This window comes from Nelumbo nucifera, chromosome 4 (genome assembly GCF_055504915.1).
Source record: "Nelumbo nucifera cultivar China Antique chromosome 4, China Antique-T2T, whole genome shotgun sequence".
NCBI classification, from domain to species: domain Eukaryota; kingdom Viridiplantae; phylum Streptophyta; class Magnoliopsida; order Proteales; family Nelumbonaceae; genus Nelumbo; species Nelumbo nucifera.
Window position 1 is genome coordinate 45,780,531 of NC_142652.1, and position 25,670 is coordinate 45,806,200.

General features: G+C 39.0%; 2 protein-coding genes across 3 annotated transcripts; both read left to right on the forward strand.

Annotated features, from left to right (window-relative positions):
• The first annotated feature begins 454 nt into the window (after positions 1-454).
• On the forward strand, positions 455-6,586 carry LOC104606997 (lignin-forming anionic peroxidase-like). 2 transcript variants are annotated; one of them, XM_019199378.2, is made up of 3 exons: positions 455-800; positions 5,509-5,700; positions 5,829-6,586. In XM_019199378.2, the coding sequence occupies exons 1-3, from the start codon at positions 573-575 to the stop codon at positions 6,384-6,386; spliced, it is 978 nt and encodes a 325-aa protein (XP_019054923.1). In that variant the 5' UTR covers positions 455-572; the 3' UTR covers positions 6,387-6,586. The 2 variants fall into 2 exon arrangements, with proteins under 2 accessions (XP_019054923.1, XP_010270788.1); XM_010272486.3 differs by lacking the exon at positions 455-800 and adding an exon at positions 5,032-5,409.
• A 10,210-nt stretch (positions 6,587-16,796) lies between these two features.
• LOC104606998 (lignin-forming anionic peroxidase-like) lies at positions 16,797-18,315 on the forward strand. Its single transcript, XM_010272487.3, has 3 exons — positions 16,797-17,174; positions 17,272-17,463; positions 17,590-18,315. Exons 1-3 carry the CDS (start codon positions 16,947-16,949, stop codon positions 18,145-18,147), a joined length of 978 nt encoding a protein of 325 aa, XP_010270789.1. The 5' UTR covers positions 16,797-16,946; the 3' UTR covers positions 18,148-18,315.
• The last annotated feature ends 7,355 nt before the right edge of the window (positions 18,316-25,670 follow it).

The window sequence follows — 25,670 nt, forward strand, 5'->3', positions numbered from 1 at the left end:
ATATGCGATGTGTGGAATCAGGACTCATGGTAACACACATGGCTACCTACTATCACAGCCACCAAATTACATAGCTGTCGCCTGTCAGTGTTGAATACACGTATTTGGCTTTTGACAGTTCGACTTTATTAAATCAAAACCTTAAAATTTCAATTATTAATGCATCAGGAAATGAATGGAGACAGGGAGATAAAGTTAGATTTAAGGAATAGAGAGACAGAGAGAGACTAGTCCCACATCTCCATTGAATTTGTATGAAGCGTTGAGTTAAATAATTAAAGAGGCTGAGTAAAGAGAATTACTGGTTGAATCGGTTATGGGAAAGAAATTCAACATCATTTGAAAACGCGTTAGCCGACTAGCTGCAGTCCTGATGACCACCACAACTATCACGTGCATGCCCTTCCTATAATTATAAAAGGACCTTTGCTCTTTATTCTTTCTCATCGCATTCTCGTTTTATGGTTGTTCTAAGTTCTCTAACGTATTAGCTTAGCGGTTTCAGAAAAAAGAAAACATTCTTGGATTACTTGTGCCCAGATAGAAGATAGAGAGAGATTGGGTTAGTAGATATGGGCTCAAGAAGAGCTTCAGGATTCTCCCTAGCTTGTATTGTTGTTACCATGTTTTTGGTATGGCCAACCACACCAACTCAAGCACAGTTGACGCCTACCTTCTATGGTAAATCGTGTCCGACTGCACTTAACACCATCAGAACTGTCATCCGATCCGCTGTCTCAGCGGAGAGGCGAATGGCTGCATCACTCATTCGCCTTCATTTCCATGATTGTTTTGTTCAGGTTCTTGTCATTGTTCTTTCCTTATTATCTAAGGTCCTTTACACCAAATAGGTAATTACAAGTAAGTGCCTTTTTTATTTAGATTAAAAGCCTTCTTAAAAATTCCAAATTTTAATCTTCTTTTTCTAACACAATTTGACTTTCTCTTTTCTTAGTAACTTCTAACTTGGTTCGCCCTTACTCCCTTAGCCCCTCAATTTAAGCACTCAAATCGACCCAAACCGATAAGGTCGGTTTTGCCTAAGACAAGGTCGATTTCGGTTTCATTTTCAGGCAACTCGATCAGGTCGGATCGGTTAGAAAAATAGCAGTAAACCAACCCAACCCGATCCGTGAACAACCCTATTGCTACTATTACCATCTAACTTCCCAACACTCATACAAAAGCTAGCCCTTCCCCAGTGATACCAAAATGGGTAAATTTGTTAAACTATCGTTGTGATAATTGATTCAATTAAATGAATCCTTATTGTTTGAAGTTTGAAAATTGACCAGCGCCCTGACAATTGTCTAGTTCTAACTTTATGGTTAGCATCCGTTAATATTTCGTCAAAATCCGTACATATGTGATACCATGTAATGCTTAAAATTTTTTGAAACCTAATTTTACCCTCGTCCCTTTCCTCTCGACCCGACACCCCCTTCCTCCTCTAACCTCTCTCTCTTCCCTTTATCTTCCTACAGTCATCTCCATCTTAGTCAACTGCTGCACTGTACCCGAAGGTTGAGGGCAGTGACAACAATTAGCTGAAATCTTCCCCCCGACCCTCGTATGTTTGATTTATGGTAGGGGTGGTTCATGGGTTGATGAATCCTTGGAAATGAGCTTCAACCATGTTATAGTGATGTCATCGTCTCTCTGCAACATCGATCGACTTCTGTATCAGTGTCTTTCTCCGAGTTCATCCACAGACATAGAGGCCTCATCCCCTTACTGTGATCAAAGTTAAAGGAGATGAAACAGATCGACAGGGGAGAGAGAACGAAGGGGAAGAAGAAGGGAGAGAGAGAGAAGGGTGGGGCTGGAGGGGTCTGCTGCTAACGACGGTGATGAAACAGGGGAGAGAGAACAAGGGGAAGAAGAAGGAGAAGGAGAGAGAGAAAGAAAGGGGCCAGACCGGCATCTCCCGAGATCTGATAGATACTAAGATCTAAGATTTGGTTCATTTTTCTCCTCATTTCCGATTTTCAGGTAATAGCAGTAGTCGACGTCTAAAGAAAGGGGGATGGGCTCATCGGTTGCATCCTCAATCTTTGGTGCATCAACAAAAGCAAGGGGGTTGGGCTCGTTGGCTGTATCCTCGATCTTTGGTCCATTAGCTTATAGTACAACTCCTTCAATCGCTAGCTGCATCCTGAATTTTTGACTCGTCAACTGAAGCAAGGGGGCTAGGCTCGCCGGATGCATCCTCAATCTCTGGTCCACCTTTTCTTGTTCTACCTTCATCACAAATCACATCACTTGAGATCGAACGGCGTTGCATAAATCCCCCACCTTGCTTCACCCTTATTAGCACTCTGAGAATCGAAATGTCTCATTTGGATCCTCCCCTCCCATCTCAATTGCGCCAAGATTTGGGGAAGCTGAAAGAAACTGATAGATCATGGATGAGTTTCTTGGTATTTTGGCGAGAGATTTTGGGTTTAGACCGCAAGGCAAATTGGCTCCAATGCCAGCAAGTATGCTTCTAGAGATCGACGACAACTGATGTTGTACTGTTTCCTTCGAGTAGAGATTGGCGGCAGCTACAATGAGTTAAATGGTAAAATGAGGGATAAAAAGGTAATTTTATTGATCAATCAAATGTTTGAGTTAAAGGGTAAAATGGACATTTTAGAATTTTCATCCATGTTTAACGACATTGGTAAGACTTAGACAATTGTCAGAAATAGTAGGGGTAGTGTTAGTCAATTTTCAAAACGTAAGAATACACTTAGTCAATTAGTTAAACCATAAGGGTAGTTTAAGAAATTTACCCTACCAAAATCTGCCATTTCATCTATGAAACCAATGGAAGAATAGAGAAATTAATGAAATTAATAATTAATAAACTTTAAAATCCACAAAAAAAAATAATTAAAATAATATAAATACTAAAGATAACAAAAGTTATTAATTTAAAATTCATTATTAAAATTTAGATTCTATTTAAAATGAATAAAACATTATTAATTTTAAGAGTATTTTTAATTTAAAATCCATATGAAATAATGCATATTTATTTAATTAACAATTCATAAACGAAAAGTAATACTTTGTTGTTCACAAATGTAAATGTCTTAAGGCTCTTTTTACAAATAATTTAAAATATAATAAAAATTCACAAAAATAATACAAATTAATCTAGTAATAATAATAATAATTAATGCAAATTTATAAAGACAATACATGACCCAAAAGATTATCCATTGATTGATGTTTATCTTTCACGTCTTTGTCAAGGGACTCGCAGACACTTACCCTCAAACGAGTGTACCCTTTTTAGAAAGCGACTCAAACCAGTGCGTCACCCACCCACCTGCAGAATTATTGTGAGACGTCGTCACAAACTCTAAACCAACGTTAATTTGACTTTTGACTTTTGATGGATAGCTAAGCCTAGGCTTGCCAACCACATTTTTGTCTTTCTGTCGTTTAATGCAGGGCTCATTCGAGTCCCAATCGTCAACAGTTTTATAGATATTAATACTGGTTAAGCAAGATACATACACAATGTCACATATATACATGTGGATCCAGACTTCGGGATGACGTGGCATACGTGATTAATTCGGTAATGTCCGGTTCTCATGAGGATTTGTACGATGTACACCACTCTTTAAGCCTTGACATGACATACTATGAATGGTTTAGCCCAACATGCTACCATCGGCATTGATCTGGTGCATTTTATGAAGGGCTTAGCTGGAGCTAAAGCTGTTTCAGCTACTTTAAGGGGTTCCAGATAAGCTAATTTAACAGGGATTTTTACTTGCCCGGCAACACAGGGTTGGGCGTTCGAAGCCGGGTTTTGCATGCCCTATAAAGCTATAATTCTCTGAGTTCACATCTCCTCCCCACAATGCCCCACATCACATCCTGGACATGTATTGATGATATCATCAGTTTTGGTATTATTATGGAGAGATATTCCGAATATACAGCGAGGATGTATTATAGAGCGTTGTGGGGTGGCCCCTTGTGAGGAGGAGATGTGATGTCTAATTCTCTACCTTGATTCAAATAGTTGCCCCATTCTCACCCCATCTTCCTTTCTTGGAAAATAGAGATCCCCGAATTCACCCTGGCGGGCCCCTATTCCAGTCATTCCTACTTATAAATGTATTTTTTTTATTTTTTTAATTTACCTAAAACTATATTATATTTTGTAATATATGCAATATAATATAATATAATATATTTATTAATTTAATATTATACGTATTATATAAATATAATATAATATACATTAAGAATTATATACTATAGTCAGGATGGATCTGGGTCGGCCCAGTGCAGGGTGGATAAATTCCACCCCACCCATCCCCCATCCCCCATCCCCAGAATTTTGGGTTTTCCTGCATTTGGTTGCAGTGCCATTTTATTTTCATTAATAGGGAGTGCAAATGAAAGAAATCTAAATTCTTATTTAATTTTATTTTAGGTTTTACTTTATTCTTGTCTTAATTTACTTCATTTGTAATGCAATTACACAAAATAAATTAAAATTTAAAATTTATTTGCACCGTCAGAGTTTCGAATCAAACACAGCCTACAGAGCACTGGTCAAACAGGGGAAGGGATCAAATGGCCAGGTTTGGAAAATGTTTTGTTGGCAGAAGATCTCATCTCATGCCACTGATGGGTGGATCTTCCACGTCCTCTCTTTCCACCAATAAAACGGCACCGTCTTGCGCAGCTGTCAGCGTTGAATACACGTTTTTGGCTTTTTGACTTTCCAAACTTGTCAATTCTAATATATTAATTCTGAACTTGAACTTAAATTTTAAGAAACAAATATGAGAAAGAAGAGACACAAATTGAGATCGTCTCACATCGGTGTTGAGTTACATGATCACTAATTAATGAGGGTAAGTTAAGAGAATGGCTGAATGAGTCATGCAAAAGAAATTCAACAACCTTTGATAATAAGTAATAACGCGTTAGCCGACTCCAGACCAGGTCATCAGCCACCCTGAAAAACTACTACGTGCATGCTCTGCCTATAAAATGAGCTTTGCATTTGTTCTTGCTCATTGCATTGCGTTCTTGTTTTGTATATCGTTTCTATACATTCATTAACTGCTTGAGACGAAGCATTTGCCTACTATTTCTCCAGTACTTTCATTTGTGCCATCTCTTGCTTCTTCAGAGAGAGAGAGAAAGATTGGGTTGGAAGATATGGGTTCAAGAAGAGCTTCGGGATTCTCCCTATGTTGTATTGTTGTTACCATGTTTTTGGTATGGCCAATCACACCAACTCAAGCACAGTTGACGCCTACCTTCTATGATAATTCGTGTCCGAGTGCACTTAACACCATCAGAACTGTCATCCGATCCGCTGTCTCAACGGAGAGGCGAATGGCTGCATCACTCATTCGCCTTCATTTCCACGACTGCTTTGTTCAGGTACTTGTGATATATTGTTCCCTTACGTTCTTTCTTTATTCTCCCAATTAAGCATGGTAAGTTCTTAATTTCTCTGACCTTGTGATGACCATTTTCCAGGGTTGCGATGCATCAATTTTACTTGACGATTCTTCTTCAATCAGAAGCGAGAAGAATGCTCTCCCTAATCAAAACTCAGCAAGAGGTTATCAAGTCATAGACAGGGCGAAATCTCAGGTGGAGAGCATCTGTCCCGGTGTTGTCTCATGTGCAGACATCCTTGCTGTTGCCGCACGGGATGCATCTATCGCTGTGAGTACTAAAATTATGCTCTTTATCTTTACAATAATTTTCTCCCGTAAGGACGTTTGAATGAGTAATCACTACTAAACGATGATCTAGATTCAGTCATTCATATATATTTCTGAAAATTAATTCAGGTGGGAGGCCCATCGTGGACAGTGAAGCTTGGAAGAAGAGACTCCACCACTGCAAGCCCAGACCTAGCTAACAGCGACCTTCCGAGCTTTACAGCAAGCCTTGACACACTTATCGGCCAGTTTGCTAAGAAGGGTCTCAGTGCAAGAGATATGGTTGCCCTCTCAGGTTCTCACACCATAGGACAAGCAAGCTGCCTGACATTCCGAGGCCGGATATATGATAATTCTAGTGACATTGATGCTGGCTTTGCAAGCACAAGGAAACGTCGTTGTCCTACTGACGCCTCAGGGGATGGCAATTTGGCCCCTCTCGATTTGGTCACACCCAACTCTTTTGACAATAACTACTTCAAGAATCTGATCCAGAGAAAGGGTCTCCTTCATTCTGATCAAGTTCTCTTCAGCGGAGGATCCACAGACAGCATTGTCACTGAATATAGCAAGAGCCCTAATACTTTTAAATCAGATTTTGCATCTGCCATGATAAAGATGGGCGATATCAATCCTCTCACAGGCTCCTTGGGGGAGATAAGGAGGCTGTGCAGTGCAGTAAACTAATTTATATAAGCAAGCATTAATGGTTGGAATACATTTACAGAAAAAAAAAAACAAAATACAGGTGAAATACATTTAATCTTTTTGTCCCAAGTGTACATGTATATGTTTTTTTTTTTTTTTTGTTCAGTTTTTACTGTTTCTTCTCTAGAAATATAAGTTCTAGTTCCTCCAAAAAGAGTGAAGATGTATTGATTTTTACACTTTGGTCTTAATTTTTATCCCCCGTGCGTGTCCAAAAAGAATAAATTATGTAGAATGTTCACTTGTTCCAAAGGAATTGAAGTTCTAAATTCTGTGTTCATGCACAACTTTTTTTGCTCTAGAAGCAGCAAATTCTCAACAATTGCTGATTTAGACATCTAGCTGAGAATCTAGCCAATTATGGTTTAACGCCATACCAAATTGATGGTCAATCTTGGTGTGGGCTATCAAGGTTGTGTTTGGTATCATTGCCACTTCTACTTGCAACGCTTTAGATTCGTTGATGCAAATTTTTAAGAAATTGTCTTGTCATGTCATATTAGATAATCAGTTAATCCACAAATAGTAAAAACACCTAATTTGAGGATTCTGAAGAAACAACAGTGGTACCAAGTGTTGTATTGAAGAAACAATTGTCTTGTTGCAAGTAGATGTGGCAATGCAACCAAACACAACCCAAATTAGTCATTAAAGTTTGTAAAACGCTCTAAAACTCTAGATGGAGTACAAGACAAGCTTGAATGTTTCTTTTTCATAATGTTTTAAGAAACAACCTGAAAATGGAGACACTTTACCTCCGATTTCAGGGTCACTACGTCAACGTAACCATCCAGTTTCAGTGGGTTGACTCATGCATCAAAAATCATAAAGAAGATGATAAAATATTTAGAAATATAAAAATTAATTAGAAAAAAGTGCAAAATCTTTGTAAAAAAATGTTATATTCATCTTATGAAAAAATAAATAGTTTAATAAATAAAAAATGGGGAATTTTGTATATTTATCACACTAATTAAAGAACATGCATCAAAATTCTTACCTATTATCAGTCATTGGTGTAGTACGAAAATGAAACACGTTGAGAAAAGTTTCAAAAATAGAACTTTAGTCAAACTACTAGGAGGAAGAATTCTTCACTGAATAATTAAGAGAAAATTCAATATAAAAAAAACTCTCTTAGTTTTCCCCTACCTACTCTTACATACACCCTTATGGCTCCTATAAGAAAACTTCCTAATCTATGAAAACACTCCATAATAGAAACATACTAAAACTTTTCAAAAAGAAAGTCCTAATTGAACAAAAATCCGGATATCATAATCTGATGCTAATTTGGTAATTATGAATTAGAATAGAAGTCCTATGCTGACAGCTTGGTAAATTCAAACTAAAATGGAAATTCCGTGCTGGCGCTATCTTGGTAATTGATTACTCGGTTGGATTAATGACGTTATCTGAGCTTCTTATGTGTTTTGGAGTGGTCCCAACTTGCATAGAACTTATTGGTCTTCTCCTGTACTGCATCATCCTCCATGGGTTGGGAAGATTCGTCCTTGGATTCAAATCATCATCTAACTAATCGTCAACATATGGTACCAAGTGTTCGACATTGAAAACATCGTGTATGTATATGGCTGGGTAGCTTTAGTTTGTAAACATTCTCATCGATGACTTCAACTATCTCGTATGGTCCAACCTTCCTTGGTTTTCCACATTGCCCAACCGGTGGGCGTTCCTCTATCAAAATGGCCCAAATATAGTCTCCCACATCAAATACTGCTTTCCTCCTATATGTATTAAGATGAGTGTTTGAAAACCAACTTTGTAAATATTTACTCAATTGGTTTGAATGTCGTACTACCTCAGCCATGAAACATTAGCAACAAACTCTGCTTTAGGAAAACAATAAAAGAAATGTGGTCTAACAATAACCCTATAGTCCCTTCAGACACGTTCCACTGAGGAAAGAAAGTTGGGATCTGCCTCCCGCATGCCGGTTAAGGCCAAGAATATTCTGAAATGTGCATTCTCATGCATGTAGCTTGCTTCCCTACTTCTATAAGTAGGGGAACTAGAGCCTAAGTGGAGGTTTTTCCTTTTTTCAGTTTTTAGGGACCTTTATCTTCTTCTTGACTTAGCAATTCTTCAGAGTTTCCAATTCTCTTCTAACCTAACCTTTCCCAACCTTAGCAGTGTTATTCTCTCTATTTCAAGACCTATAAAGCATCCTCATCCAATCAACATACAATAAGAACCTCTAGTTATAGTATTGTTCAAAGGAGAAAATTCCACCACACAAAGTACAACCAACCAGGTTGGGTGAAATTCAACCACCATTGTTGCCAAAAGACCCAACCGAACTAGATCCTCTAACATCAAAGGTAAACATACCAACAATAGATAATAAGGAGCATCTAGATAATAATTAGGCCAGTCCGGTAGGATAGACATACGATCTAGAGGACTACTTCAATAAGATGGATGAGCAACAGTGTGAATGTAGAGATTGGATGGAGTAGAAATACAATTAACTATTTCAATGGCAACAAAACAATTTTGTAGCATAGAAATCGAAACAACAATCGTGTGTCGGGAGAGTGGATAGTTCCACTAGCATGACAACAAATCATAGAATCTATTCGATTTCAACCAATTTTGAAGGCAACAATTTGATCTACTTTAGGGGAACCACAATCATCGGTGTCGCACCAGCTGCTATTGCCAAGAGTAGTAAATATAAGCTGAACAGTGACACCGGGATAGTGGAGAGGCTGCATTCAACACTTATACTAAAGAAGAACTGATGGATTTCCTACAACCCCTCATCCCAAGAGGAAAACCCAATTAGCATCTAATCTATTAGAGGCCATACCCTATTAGTATCACACAAAAAACCTATTCGCTAGGATATCAGTCGCTACTAGCAAAATAGTTGTATGATGGAAAATTAGGGAGTACCGAAGAACATCTAAGTTTGAAGACACAATGGGTCCCTACTCCATAGATGGAGACCTCAAGTTTAGAGAGTTTTTGAATGCACTCACAGGGTTAGTGTCCTTAATAAAAAGACCTTTGGAGCAGGGGTGGGGCAATAGAGGAAAGAGACATACATAGTGGACTCATGGAGAGGGTGATTTTCTAGAGGAGGTCGTGGTGGTCGAGGATTAGGGACATCACCACAAGGTTCACATGTGAGCTTGGACTTAAGAATCCCAACCCCATTCCCTTATCGATGAAAGAGGTTGTCCTCACCATGAGGAAACTTATTGGTGATAGGAACCCTAATTTTCTATAACTTTCACCGGTCCGTAGCACAAAACCTTATGGACTATTACAAATTGAGGAAGCTATTGGAAGGCCTAGTTTGTGTATAGGACTGTAGATAATGATAAGGCACTAGAAACAGTCTAGTTGATACAAACCCCTTCTGTCCCACCCTCTAACTACTAGTATAAATATGATTTGTAGCAGTAGTGATTAGCAGTGCTGCTTATATGCCCATGGTAGTGTGGTTCAACAAGAACCGACATTTGTAGCAATTCTTTCAATTTGAGGTAGGGGGTTGGGTTGGGTTGGTTTACTGGCGTTTTTCCAATCGACCCGACTTAGTCGGTTTACCTAGAAATGAAATCGAAACCGATACAGTACTAAGTAAAACCGACCTGGTCGGTTTGAATCGGTTTGGGTCGGTTTTGTGAATGATTCTCTCGATGTGAACGGTAAAGGATTCAAGTCTAAGAAAGCAAAGGCTGGATGCCTGGAAATTAAAAATGATTTGATGGTTTAAAACTGATATTTTATATATCAGAAATTTTTTATATAATATGTATATTTCTGAAATAAAGTTTATATATATATATATATTTCCACAAATATATATAGTAAAACTGAAATATATCATATATATATAATATATATCTAAGTCGGTTCGGGTCGGTTCGGTTTCGATTTTCACACATGAAAACTGAAGCTGAACCGAACCATCGGTTTATGTTTTTTTGTAACTCGAAACCGACCGGTGATGAAGAAAAACCGACCAACTCGGGTTGGATCGGACCGGGTTGGTCGGTTTGGTCGGTTTGGATCTAGTTATGAACAGCCCTAATTTGAGGTAATCCTAGTTAAGGTGTAGCAAAACTCTTGTACCTCTTGTTCACCAATCTACCCAATCATTCAATGTAATAACACTCTAGCCCTTTTACACTTAGAGGATGGATCTAACTGAAAAATCAAGCCTTCATCAAGGAGATACTATTGGATTTTATGGTACCCACAATCTATTTTACAAAGTGTGTAGAGGCAATTCCTTTAAAAAAAAGGAGACTAATAGCAATGTAGCCAACTTCATCAAATAGAACTTCATCCATAGGTTTGGAGTGCCAATGAGGACAGTAGTAGGTAATACTTTTTCTTTTAATAATAATGAAGTCATAGGACTCCTATGTCATTATGGGGCTAGGCTATGGAATTCAACAATATGCTATAGGCATATAAAACCAAAGGAAAATCAAACCAATTGGGTGGGCAAGCTTTCAAAGACATTATAAGCATACAAAACAATAAAAAGAAAAGAAAGTTTTACCCCTAATTTTAGTTTAGTGTATGGGTAGAAAATAGTCCCCTATTTGAGATACAAATTTTGCCAACCAAGGTATAGATGTCAATAAGAAAGGAGAATGAAACTGACTTTAGGAGGAGGCAATGTATTGTCAACTAGACCTTTTATACAAGAAAATGGAAATAAGTCTACTAAACTAACTCCAATATAAATAGACTCGCAACCTAATACAATAAAATGATAACAATAAGAGAGTTCAAAGAGGGAAACATGCATGGTCCTTAAGGTGGCAGCCCATGTTACACAAGGAAAACCTTAATGAAGTTCACACCTACTAATTGGCAAGGTCCTTTTTCATTATACAAAAAGCAAATCCATGAGAAGTAGTGTATACACTATATGATACTATATAAAAATAGCAAGATGAAACATTAAATGAAAAATAATTAAAAATGTATTATGCATAACATTACATATCAAGTTGCCATTCCCATACAATAATAATAGATTGTTGTCTTTTAAAATGATGAATATTGTAATTAGAAAAGATTTCCCCCCTTTTTTCTTTCAACAAGAAAGCAATGTAACCAGGGAGCTTTGTATTCAATTGATCATACCAATGAAATATATATTTTCCTTTATCGTCATTTTTATTATATCTATTCAACTCCATCCCCAAAGACCTAAAATCGCACAAAAGACCAAGTATCTCTAGAGGATTTTGACTCGATGGTAACACTAAGCATTGCACAAAAAGCCCCAGTACATCAATGATCTCTATATTCCATATACAAAGGTCCAACTCTTCAATGAGCTCTGTGCTCTATGTACAAAGTCTCAATGCCTAAGGCCCAATGCCTAATTGATAAATTTGAGGATTTCTAGCTTGATGAAAAATCTTATCAATCATCATAAGTTTTCTTGATGTGATTGTGAACATCAGGAAGATGCCCACTTGGGTTTTGGATTTGCCACTCACCACGTTAGGAGTTATGAGTCTCCCATAAAGAAGATAAGAACTTGATTTGATAGTGACTCCACCACTAGCCTACTTCACTAGGGGTTTCTAGTTCTAAGGATGAAAGGAGGAAGGGACTAGGCACATTCTTGTGAACCCCTATATATATCTCCCTTACTATATAAAAAAACAAACCAAAGAATTATACAAATGAATGAAACAACTGAAAGAACAACAACATCAATAAACTAAAACTATTCGTGTCATGGGGGTGCTTAAGCTCCTTTAACCTCACCACTGAATCAACTTAAAATCTAGTTGATTGGTGGCCTTGAGTCCCCCCTCTTCAACATTTTATTTTTGGTTCTAAATCCCTCATAGTGAGAAAAGACTATAGGTTTTAGTCTCTACATCCTACCCCAAGCAATCCTCGTAGTGAAGTAGAAAGAAGAAAAAAGGCAATGCTCTATTGCTCCTATTGTTACCTTCAATTCAAGGGAGCTCTTTGATGGAAGTGAAAAGATTCTTTATGTTATAGAATTGAAGACATGGAGGTGTTTAATAGGTGAAATTTTATACATAGGATAATAGGGGAGGGAAAGCATAGTGATGAAAGAGAACAGGAAAGATCTCTAACGGGTTCTCTACTTAAGGGGGGGTCTTCTTTTGATGGTTTTTCAATGCCCCTTCTTCCTTTTCCTAGTCCCTATTGAAGGGTCCCCTAACTCCTCTATTTATAGGATTCAAGTGAGGACCAACTAGGGTACTTTAAAAAGATTGAAGGGAAAAAGGAGCCATATAGGTGGGTCCATGCTAGTTTTAGTAGTGAAGGAGAAGAGTGAGGATATTTTGGAAATTTCAAGTGATCAAAACTTTAGGAATGGAATTTGGAAAAGGCTGGGATATGCAGTTAGGGTGCATAAGGGTGCAAGGAGGTTGGCTATCTAGCTGTGAGGACTGGAGTTTTGGGAGACCGTTGCAAGTGAATGGAGAGAGAGGAGTTGTCCCTAAGATGGATGGTAGATGTTCCTAGGGATGGTCTTTTGTTCCTAAGGGGGTAGCCTTGGGTATTTTGAAGTAGCTCTGGGAATAGGAGTAAGTTAGGAGAGGGCGAGGGTCATTAAGGGATTTTAAAGAGATTCTCGTTTGATGCAATGAGGTGATGCGGTTTGGTCAAGACATTGGATCCGGGGTTAGAAAAGATTTTGGTGCAATTAATGAGGAATAACACAATGAATCATAGGTTGGTTCTCTTGATGAAGTGGGCCTCATAGTAGGTTTGGAATTCTAGGGGGTGTAGGACCTTGATTGGTAACTTTGAAAATGAAGACACTGAGTATCGAGGCCGATAGGCTTGAGATCGAGTGTGATGTGATTCAGCACAGCTGAGGTTGAGCAAGGCAAGGTGACAAGGCGAAGTTGTGAGGTAGGGGTTGAAGAATTCAGAGGTCATTGGTAAGGTTTGCAAGGTCGAGTTGTGATGCAATGGTAAAGCTTATGAGAAGAGCATTATTGTAGTGAGAAGATAGACATAGTTGCCTGGTTGTGATAGAGACTGCAACTATGCTATAGGTTGGTTGAGTGGACTACGATGAGATGTGTTAAGGAGCGAGGAGTTGCAAGATGGGAGGTCAAGCAGACTACAATGAGATGGGGGCTGGGTATAATGTGCTATAGGTTGGTGAGGCAATGGATCATACTATGATGGATTCGATGCGATGGGTTGCCACCAGGTCTCTATGAGCTAGGTGTATGGCTGCGAAGTAAGGACTAGAGAAATCAAGTTAAGTAAAGATGAGTGAGGAGCAATGAAGTTATGATCCCAGGAATTGATTTGGGACACTAAGATGGCAATGTAGGAAACTAAGTGAGGGGACATGGCGAGATGGGTGGCACAATGAAGTCTACGATATGAGTTTGGGGGAACAAGCTTTTGGATTCATAGGGTTGCAATGGGGGTTGTATAGGGCGAGGTTGGCTACGTTGTGGTGAAGTTTAGGAATTAGGAGGGAAGGTTGGTTCTACGGTAGGCTCCGTAGCTACAGATGGCAATGTGATTTTCTGGTCTACGTCTAGAGCTTTAGGGGCTTCTTGGTTTCATGGTGAGGTTAGCATGTCAGTTTGGGGCTTATGAGATTTTAAATTGATGTCAATGTTGTAAGGTCAAGGTTATGGTTGAATGTGTTGTTACAACCTACAAGGTTGAAACTAAGGGGTTAAGTGATATGCTTGGGATTACGGGAGGCTAAGTCAAATCATGTGGTTTAAAGGATAATGGAATACAATGGGCTGGTTTTAGGTCTTGGTACGTTGGGTGAGGGTGCAACTAGCTTGGTTACAAGGTGAAGGGCTACGATGGGTTGAGTAATGATGTAATGGGACTTACATTGAATTCTGTAGTTGGATAGGTCTCATGAATTGGTTCTTGTGGTCAATGGATCAAGGGTTAGAGACTTGCAGTTGGATATCCTTTGTCGGTCTCTACAATTGTGGTTCTTGTCCTTAACCAATGAAGGAGCACAGATTAGAATCTTACATAATCAGGGGAAAGGTGAGGTAGGATGAAGATTTTAGGGAATTTGGACTTTTAGTGGTAAACTTTATAGGTCCATTTTAGGGAGTGGGATCACAAGGGGTCTTTAAGTGGTCCTTATAGGGGTTGTTTAAATAAGTGCCAAGGGGTCAAATTTAGGACTTTGGCTTGAGGTTAGGCTTAAATAGTGGCTTGATTGATCACTACTACACACAAAAGAACATCACGAGCTCAACACTCGTCAGTAACTTTGGGAGGTCTCCGTTTCAATGGTAATCCCAAAATACAAAAGGCTCTGCACCTCCACAATACAAAAGGCATCACGCCTCAATTAATTGGGCTCGAGCTCTACAATACAAAAGGCTCCATGCCACTACAAGGTCTAGCTCTATAATGCAAAGGCTGCACGTCATAATCCCAGTGCCCAAACTCAATTCCATCAAAAAGCTTTAAGATTCAAAGATTGAAGTAGAAATAGAAGCTCAATGCTCAATGAAATATTAGTGCTTAGTGTTCAATATTCAATAGTTATAAAGAAGCAAAACACTCTGATTCTTAAAAGTTAATGACATTGTCAATATAGTGGCCTAGGGTAATGCTTACAACAAGTACAATGTACATACATATACAAAACACAATGCTCATGCATTATTTAGAAACCATACAACACTACTTAATCAAGAGCCTAAAATCTTTCCTATCAAGTGATACAATGTTGTAGGACAGTCGGCCTTGGGTTGGGCTTGTTCTATTCCGCGTTGAAGCCCATTAGGTCCCTTTGTGAAGTTTGAACTCTATTTGGTAGAGATTTAAGAGAATCAAGGATTCTCCAAGTTAGTTGCTCCCTCTGGAGCAAGGTGAGCCTAGTATAGATGAGGATTTGGTGAGCGAGCCCATTATATTGACTTGCAAGAGGAAGAAGGTTGCGCTTGATAGGTGGCTATTGCAGATCAAGTGTTGAAACTGATGGATTTTGAGAAATTTCTTGGGGTATCCTACACTATGGAGCAAGAGCCTCATTTACGAGAATGGTTTAGAACTAACCTCACTGGTGAAGTGAAGGCTCATACCTCTCAGAACGACATGTACTCAGAATCAAGAACAGATCGATGTGGAGACAGAATCAAGAACTAACCTCGATTTGATCTAGCTTGACCCAATTAATCATAAGACTCCTATTTCATTTATTTCAATTTTGTTTAACAAAACCCATGCATCACACTGCTCCGGCCTAACTTATTAACCATAAATATATAGTTAGCTTTACATTGATTCAAAGTATAAATCTTATCCATTCATTTTTCACTTTAACGTCTCTGTCAAACACTCACACTTTACCCTCCAACGAGTGCACCCTTTTTTTAAGAAAGCGACACAAACCAGTGCCCTGCAGAATTGTGAGACGTCACAGACTCTAAACAAACGTTAATTTGACTTTTGCCTTTTGATGAACAGCTAAGGTTTGCCCAACCACAGGAGGTCAGAGTTTGACCAATCATCTTCTTATTGGCTAATTAAATTATATCAAGATTTTGCTTAAGACCTTAGCTTTTACTTTTTATTTTTGTCTTTCTGTCGTTTAATGCATGTGACCCGTTAAATAAAGGCTATTATGTAGAATTCCTCTTATTTTATCCGAAGAAGAATGCAGGGCTCATTCGAGTTCCAATCGTCAACAGTTTTATGCATAATTAATACTGGTTAATCAAGATATATACACAATGTCAATGTAACATATATACATGTGGATCCAGACTTCGGTCTGTCGTAGCATACGTGATTGACCCAGTAACGTCCAGTTCTGATGAGGATTTGTACACCTAGCTATCATGAAGCCTTGACGTGTCATACCATGAATGGTGCATGTTTATTAGCCCAACATGCTACCATCGGCATTGATCTGGTGCATTTTATTAAGGGCCCCGTTTGGGGGAGCTTCAGCTACTTTGAAGTTGAAGCTGAAAGGTTCAGCCCAACATGTTTATTAGGAATGTCCTCTCTTTCCAATTTCCACCAATACAATGGAACGCAGCTATCAGCGTTGAATACACGTTTTTTGGCTTTTTGACTTTCCAAACTTGTTAATTCTAATATATTAATTCTGAACTTTAACTTAAATTTTAAGAAAAAAACATGAGAAAGAACAGAGGGACACATATTGAGATCGTCTCACATCTGCGTTGAGTTACATGAAGCGTTGAGTTGATCACTAATTAATGAGGGTAAGTTAAGAGAATGGCTGAATGAGTCATGCAAAAGAAATTCAACAACCTTTGATAATAACGCGTTAGCCGACTCCTGACCAGTTCATCAGCCACCCTGAAAAACTACTACGTGAATACTCTGCCTATAAAATGAGCTTTGCATTCGTTCTTGCTCATTGCATTGCGTTCTTGTTTTATATATCGTTTCTACACATTCATTAGCTGCTTGAGACGAAGCATTTCCCTACTATTTCTCCAGTACTTTAGTTTGTGTCATCTCTTGATTATTTAGAGTGGGAAAGACAGAGAGATTGGGTTGGTAGATATGGGTTCAAGAAGATGTTCAGGCATCTCCCTAACTTGTATCGTTGTTACCCTGTTTCTGGTATCGTCAACCACGCCAACTCAAGCACAGTTGACGCCTAGCTTCTACGATAATTCGTGTCCTGGGGCACTCAACACCATTAGAACTGTCATCCGATCTGCTGTCTCAGCTGAGCGGCGAATGGCCGCCTCACTCATTCGCCTTCATTTCCATGATTGCTTCGTTCAGGTACTTGTGATTGTTCCTTACGTTCTTTCAATTCTTTATTCTCCCAAGCATGATAAATTCTTGCTCTGACCTTGTGATCATGGGTTTTAATTTCCAGGGTTGCGATGCATCAATTTTACTTGATGATTCTTCTTCAATCACAAGTGAGAAGAATGCTCCCGCGAATAAAAACTCAGCCAGAGGTTATGAAGTCATAGACAAGGCGAAAGCTCAGGTGGAGAACATTTGTCCGGGTGTTGTTTCATGTGCAGACATCGTCGCAGTTGCTGCACGGGACGCATCTGTCGCTGTGAGTATTTGATGATATCTTTTCTCATAAAGAATATATGTTTTGCTCTGCATATAAATGTATAACTTTATAGCTGCTTAATTCAGAATACACTAATAACTTGTCATTTATATTTCTGAAAATCAGGTGGGAGGCCCATCGTGGACAGTGAAGCTTGGAAGAAGAGACTCCACCACTGCAAGCCCAGACCTAGCTAACAGCGACCTTCCGAGCTTTACAGCAAGCCTTGACACACTTATCGGCCAGTTTGCTAAGAAGGGTCTCAGTGCAAGAGATATGGTTGCCCTCTCAGGTTCTCACACCATAGGACAAGCAAGCTGCCTGACATTCCGAGGCCGGATATATGATAATTCTAGTGACATTGATGCTGGCTTTGCAAGCACAAGGAAACGTCGTTGTCCTACTGATGCCTCAGGGGATGGCAATTTGGCCCCTCTCGATTTGGTCACACCCAACTCTTTTGACAATAACTACTTCAAGAATCTGATCCAGAGAAAGGGTCTCCTTCATTCTGATCAAGTTCTCTTCAGCGGAGGATCCACAGACAGCATTGTCACTGAATATAGCAAGAGCCCTAATACTTTTAAATCAGATTTTGCATCTGCCATGATAAAGATGGGCGATATCAATCCTCTCACAGGCTCCTTGGGGGAGATAAGGAGGTTGTGCAGTGCAGTTAACTAATTAAATTATCCTAACATAAGTTAGGACGCATTTAATTTTTATGTACCAAGTGTTTATATGAGTTTTTTTTTTTTTTTTTTTTCCTTCAGTTTTCTTTTCTACGTTTTTCCTCTTGAAATATAAGTTGTAAACTCTCCAAAAAGAATGTTAAATTGATTCGTTTTCCAAGTGTGATGTAAGAATTTTACCGTCTCCTTCTGTTTATCCCATGTGTGTGTTAAATGACCAGGCTTGGTTAATCTTTTTGGCTGCATTTGGAAACGATGCAAGTAGAGTGTAAATCCTGGTTCAGGGTAAATTTGCAGTCTGGTTCACTTTTGCCTGTGTTTGTGTTAGTATTCTATGGACATTACTATCCTAGAATTAAGGAGAGATAATGTCATTCTAGGAGAGACAGTAGTTGGTGTACCTATACTCCTTGTATTCTGACTTAAACTAGCCGACCTTGTATTCCTGCCCTATTATAAATAAGGGCTGTAACCTGGTTGAAGTATAGAATGAAGAAATATTATTTTCTCGTCTTCTTTATTGCTTCGTATCATGGTATCAAAGCCCATAGAAACCAGAGAATCAATCGCCGGTGCGCTGTACAGTCTCGGGTGATCACTCTCCAACCCGTAATCCATCATCGGACGGTACTCCAGCTCCTCGTCATGATCATACACGAAGTCAGGGATCTCAATTTCGTTTCTCAGGACGTGTTCCCAAAAAAATCCCAGCCTGCTAACTTTTTTCAACTGACAGCGCTCCGTAATCAAAGTGGTTAGGATGACTCCAGCTGCATAGATGAACAACATAATCTGAAATGAACCCATGAGGTAACCAGTGACAAAAGCCACCGTGGCAAATAAGACGAGCAAGATCTGCATCAGCTGTTCCGAGAGCTTTTGTCCTTGCCAATCCATCTGGTTTGCGGTTGTCAATCTCTATTTTGATCTGTTACTCTATAGGCTATAGCTGACAGCTGCCGCAAGCCTTACTAGCTCTCAACTCGTGGAACGGTTTTTTTCCCGATATTCCAGTCTCAATGCCGAAGACCCATACTGGCTGAGGCTTGGGATGGTGTTTGGCTTCAATAGGATCCAACCACTGGAAAGGATGTCGGCTGAAGAGAACGACCGAAGGTAGCGAGGAAGCCTAGAATTCTCTTTGACGTTGACAGGGAGAGCCTCGTAGACTGATCGCAAGGTCGCAATTCTAAGGAAGTGTTCCCTCCTCTGAACATTGGTGTGTACGTAAAAGCTTTTCCTTGCAGCTTTTCTTTGCAACTGAGGAAAGATTTTCTCCTCCAGATACTTGTTCAGAGCTCCTCTCTCCAAAAGCTTGTCAGTATTAGGTTTTCCCTGATTCGTGTTGCTGTAAAGTTTTGTGTCTTTCCTCATGGATTCATCTGAAGCAGCTCAACATATTTCTCATCCTATCACTGTTATCTTCGATGGCTCAAATTTTGATTTATGGTCCCAAGAGATGTGTAGTTTTCTCAGGGGACGACTTCTATGGCGATATGTGACTGGTGAGATTCCCAAACCTATTAAAGTTGCTGATGAAACAGAAGATAAGTTTGCTGAATGTGTAGAAAGATGGGACGAAAAAAATCATCAAATATTGATATGGTTTCGCAATACTTGTATTGCAAGCATCAAGTTGGAATTTCGCAGATATAACTCTCCTAAAAAGGTATGGGATTTCTTACAAGCTCGTTATTCTATTTCTGATGATGTACATCAGTTTCAGCTCTATAGGCGTCTTCACCGTATGAAGTAGCAACCCGAACAAACCATTCATAGTTATGTCTCTGAATTACAAGTTCTTTGGGATCAGTTAGCACAGTATGAACCTGAATGGGATAGTACCTCTACAGCCACTACTTATTCTAAACTTCGCGATCGCCAACGTGTTTGACATCTTCTAATGACTCTCAGGGATGAGTATGAACCTATTAGTGGTACTCTACTTCATCGTAGCCCATTGCCTTCCCTTGACGTTGTAATCAAAGATTTGCTCTCTGAAGAAACCCGACTAAAAACACTTCGAGATGAGCGATCCTTATTATCTACTGATGTCGTTCTTGTTACTCCGGGTACGTTTGTTGCTTCTTCAATTTCCTCTAAATCTTCAAAACAGACTTTCTGCAATTACTACAAAAAGACTGGTCATACTATCTCTGAGTGCCGCCGATTGCAAGCCAAAAAGGCGTCTGGACAGAAGTCCTCGTACGTGGGTTCTCAGGCTTCGAGTTCTATTGCAGCTACTGCCACAGAGGATTCTTCTGATAACACCTCTCCAAAATTTTCTTTTCGAGAACTCCAAGCCCTTCTTCACCAGCTCCAACCTGCTTCTGGTATGACTTCCAATTCAGTCTTGTCCGTCACTCCAAGTACTACCTCATCATGATATTTTGATTCTGCCTGTTGCAATCATATGACATCCAATTCATCATTCTTTACTTCTAAGTCACATCTTTCTATTGCACCAATTGTTTATACTGCTGATAGTTCCACCTTAACTGTCAAAAGTGTAGGAACTATTTCAACACCTCGTTTATCACTTCCTAACACCTTTTTGGTACCTCAATTATCTCTAAATCTTATATCTGTTGGACAATTATGCGAACTTGGTCTTGAAATACATTTCTCAAGTCGTGGTCGTACTGTGCAGGATCCACAGACAGGGAAGATCATTGGGACAGGCCGTAAGGTTGGGAGACTGTTTGAGCTATCATCTCTCCAATTACCATCCCTTGTTGTTGCTATCACTTCTAGTGTCTGGCATGCTCGCCTTGGTCACATTTCTACCTCTAGGTTAGGATCTTTAATTTATAATGGGTGTTTGGGTCCTGTTAAAACAACCCACTTTGATTGTGTTTTCTGTCCTCTTTCAAAACATCATGCTTTGCCTTTTAATACAAGTGATTATGTTTCTTCTGCACCTTTTGATCTTATTCATTCTGATATTTGGGGACCTTCACCTCGTAATACTATGGGTGGTTCACGTTATTTTGTGATTTTCAATCGATGACTTCAATCGATATACATGGATTTATCTCATGCGTAATAAATCTGAACTACCTGCTATTTATATTCAATTTGCCACCATGATCAAAACTCGGTTTTCCTCTATCATCAAATTTTTTCGCATTGATAATGCCATGGAATATTGAGATTCTACCCTTATCCAATTTCTTTCACAAAATGGGACTATCATTCATAGATCTTGTCCCGGTACCTCTCAACAAAATGGACGTGCAGAACGAAAACATAGGCATATTCTTTATACTGTTTGAGCTCTTTTAATCTCTTCCTCTTGTCCTGAATGATTTTGGGGGGAAGCAGCCCTCACTGCGGTTTATACCATCAACCGCATTCCCTCTCTTGTTATTGGTAACATTTCTCCTTATGAACGTTTGTATGGCCATTGCCCTGATTACCAATCTCTTCGTGTGTTTGGTTGTGCCTGTTTTGTTCTATTACAACCTCATGAACATACCAAATTGGAAGCAAAAGCACGTCTATGTTATTTTCTCGGGTATGGTATTGAACATAAAGGATATCGGTGTTGGGATCCTCTTTCCCAACGACTTCGCATATCTCTTTATGTTACCTTTTGGGAATACAAAATGTTCTCAAGTCTCTCCCCATTTCAAGTTACCACGACACCTTCACATTTCTTTATTGATCCTACTATTTCGCTTTTTCCTGATGATTTGCCTATAGGTCCGACTACTTCTTCCTCTGATAGCTCTAACAGTACTACACAACCTACAACCTCTCCGACTGCATCTACCTTGGTTGTGGATCCTCCAGCCCTAGCCTCTTCTGAGCCCTTGATTTCTCCTGACGAGTTCGACTCTGACCGTTCTGATGCTCCACTCCGTCGTTCTGGTAGGGTCACTAAACCTTTCGTTCTTCGTGATTTTCATTGTTATTCTACCATTGTATCTTTATACGAGCCTTGCACCTATTGCAAGGCTAGTACTGACCCTCTATGGCAGAAAGCAATGGTAGACGAAATTCAAGCTCTTACAAGCACTCACACTTGGGACTTAGTTGACCTGCCTCCAGATAAATCTGTGATTGGTTGTAAATGGGTTTACAAAATCAAGACCCGGGCAGATGGTTCCATTGAGAGGTATAAAGCTAGATTGGTAGCTAAAGGGTTCACACAGGAGTATGGCATTGATTATGATGAGACTTTTGCCTCGGTTGCTCGTCTCACCTCTGTTCGTAGTCTTATTGCAATTGTTGCAGCTAAGCACTCGTAGCTATTTCAGATGGATGTTAAGAATGCTTTCCTCAATTGCGATCTTTCTAAAAAGATTTATATGCAGCCCCCTCCTGGTTATGATCATCTACTTAATCAGGTTTGTTGTCTTCGTAAGGCTCTATATGGACTTAAGCAGGCACCTCGAGCATGGTTCTTCAAATTCAACTCTACTGTTTGTAAGTTTGGTTTTAAATCTAGCACCTATGATCATGCCTTGTTCATCTGTAAGACCTCTCAGGGTTGTGTACTTCTCCTCCTTTATGTGGATGACATGATCATTACTAGTGATGATTTGCAGAGCATTTCCGCTCTTAAGACTTTTCTTAACAAACAGTTTGAAATGAAAGATCTTGGTCACCTCAATTATTTCCTAGGCGTTGAGGTCTCCTCCGACCAATCGGGATATTATCAGTCTCAGGCCAAGTATGCTACTGATCTTATTTGTCGTGCAGGACTCACTGATACTAAGACTATTCACACTCCGATTGAGCCTAATGCCCATTTTTCAGCCACTGATGGTACTCCTCTTAGTCACTGCACCTTATATCGGCAACTAGTTGGCAGTCTTGTATACCTTACTGTTACTCGTACTGATATTGCGTATGCTGTTCATATTGTAAGTCAATTCATGTCTGCCCCTCGCACTACTCATTATGCTGCTATGCTTCGTATCCTCCGTTATGTCAAAGGCACTTGGTTTCATGGACTTCACTACTCCAACTCTTCCTCTCTTCAGTTGATCGCATACTCTGATGCTGATTGGGCCAGTGATCCTACTGATAGACGCTCCACTACTGGTTATTGCTTCTTTCTTGGAGATTCTCTTATATCTTGGCGTAGTAAGAAGCAAATGGTTGTCTCTCGTTCTAGTACTGAAGCTGAATATCGAGCTCTTGCTGACACTACCTCCAAGTTGTTATGGTTATGATGGTTACTCCATGACATGGGACTTACTCATTCATCTGCAACTTCACTTTACTATGACAATCGTAGCGCCATACAGATTGCCCACAAACCACAATGATGTTTTCCATGAGCGCATTAAGCACATTGAGACTGATTGTCACTTTATTCGCCATCATGTGCTCGAGGGTACTGTTCGCCTTGTTCCTGTCTCTTCCCAAGATCAGTTTGCCGATATATTTACCAAAGCTCACTCTCCTCTTCGCTTCCGTGCTCTAGTTGGCAAACTCCAGATGACTGACACATTACCATCTTGAGTTTGAGGGGGGATGTTAGTATTATATCGACATTACTATCCTAGAATTAAGGAGAGATAATGTCATTCTAGGAGAAACAGTCCTATCGAAAGTTGGTGTACCTATCCTCCTTGTATTCTAACTTAAACTAGCCGACCTTGTATTCCTGCCCTATTATAAATAAGGGTTGTAACCTGGTTGAAGTATAGAATGAAGAAATATTATTTTCTCGTCTTCTTTATTGCTTCGTATCAGTTTGATAACATTACAATTATGCATTGACAAATGATAGATCAATGCATATTTACATTGATAATAAGATGTAAAAGTACATCAATAGAAAAGAAGTTAATTTGCATTCAGTGGGCTTTTGATAAAAAAAAGGCATATGCTTTATTGGAATTTGTGTTTGCATCCATTACAGCTAAAATTTGTCAATGCAAAACTAACCTAACTTTGCAATTTATATGGACCATTTTACACTCTACATATTTGCGTCGTTTCCAAACGCAGCCTTTAAGACTCTAAAATACATAAGAGAACATGAAAAGATATTGCATTATTATTGCATTACCAAATCTGATAATTACATGAGAATTTAAAGAAGAAGAAAGAGACAACCCATTCAAACTCCAACTGTAACTAATCAATCTTATCCTAATCTAATCTCAAAAACTCCATTTCAACGTAACCACTTGATCATTGAGTCAACATGACAACAAGCCACCACGGGCCAGTCCGAAATGGGCAAGAAATTAACCGCCAATAAAAACCACATTGGGCCAACAAAATGCCTATATAGATAGGGCCTCTAGGGGCCAAAATAGAAATACCTCAGTGGGCTTAAAAAGAAAAAGAAAGAGCTGAAAATAGGCCTTAATGGGCCTCAAATGAGTTATCTTGAAGAAGACTATCAATAGGCAATAAGAATGGGCTTTAAGTCTCCACAATTGACATGGATTTGACAGATCTATTCTTTGTGGTGAGAAGCCCAAATATTAGGGTTTTTGTTCTTTACTTTTTGACAGACTCTAGAATGGGAATCTCATTCCCTATCACCCAAGAATGGGAATCGAAAATCCATTCCAGCCAAACAAAGAATGGGAATCGAAAATCCTATCACCCAAGAATGGGAATCGAAAATCCATTCCAGCCAAACCAATTCTTATTCCAGGAAACCAAAGAGATCCTTAGTTTGAATGTTATGTTTAGTAAAGAGTTATAGATTCAAGTCTTATAAAAATTAATTTTAAATCATTTTTTACATGATATTGATAACAAATTCATTTTAGTTTATTAGTAAATTTATACAAAAATACTGATTATTTTCTTAATGATGCTTAATATACTAATTCAATCCGAATCTGATATATAATCAATTGACAAGATTCAATTAATCTGAATCTGAATATGCATCAATCAAATTTGGATATTATATCGATTCGATCGATCCATTTGTTAAGTAAGGTCTCTATACTCAGTGTGGGTATGATTCTTCATATAATACATGTGATAAAGCTCTGATAAGGTCTCTATATATGCAAGTCAAAGTGTCAATACCTACAAAAAGAAAAAAAAAACATTTATAAAGGGAGTCAGGAAATGCTGAAGTGCTCTCACTGTGACCAACCACTACAAACAGAAACTACCATTAAAAGAACCTGCAACATAGCTATTTAAGTGTTTGAATGTTTAAGCTACAAAATACCAGAGCCACTTTCCAGCCTAAATTCCATTCTTCCATCGATCAAAAGTTGGATCAATTGTATTCACAAGTTTCTTTTTACATGTTTTTAACATTAGTTTCAAAAGCCAGCGTTTTCTTTTGTGATACTTGACAAAGCAAGCACCAGAACAACAACATAGCTTCTACGTACCAACCAGTGCAATTACTTGTTTTCTTTCATCTTTAGTGGTGTCTTTACTGGATTGGGTAAGATGGTTATTGTAATTCAGTAATGGAGCAAATTACGTGCTTATCCAGCATATATGAGTTATCGAAATGTTGGAATCTTACTGATGTAGACCAGTTGATCAATGTCGAAGCATTAGGGTGTAGGC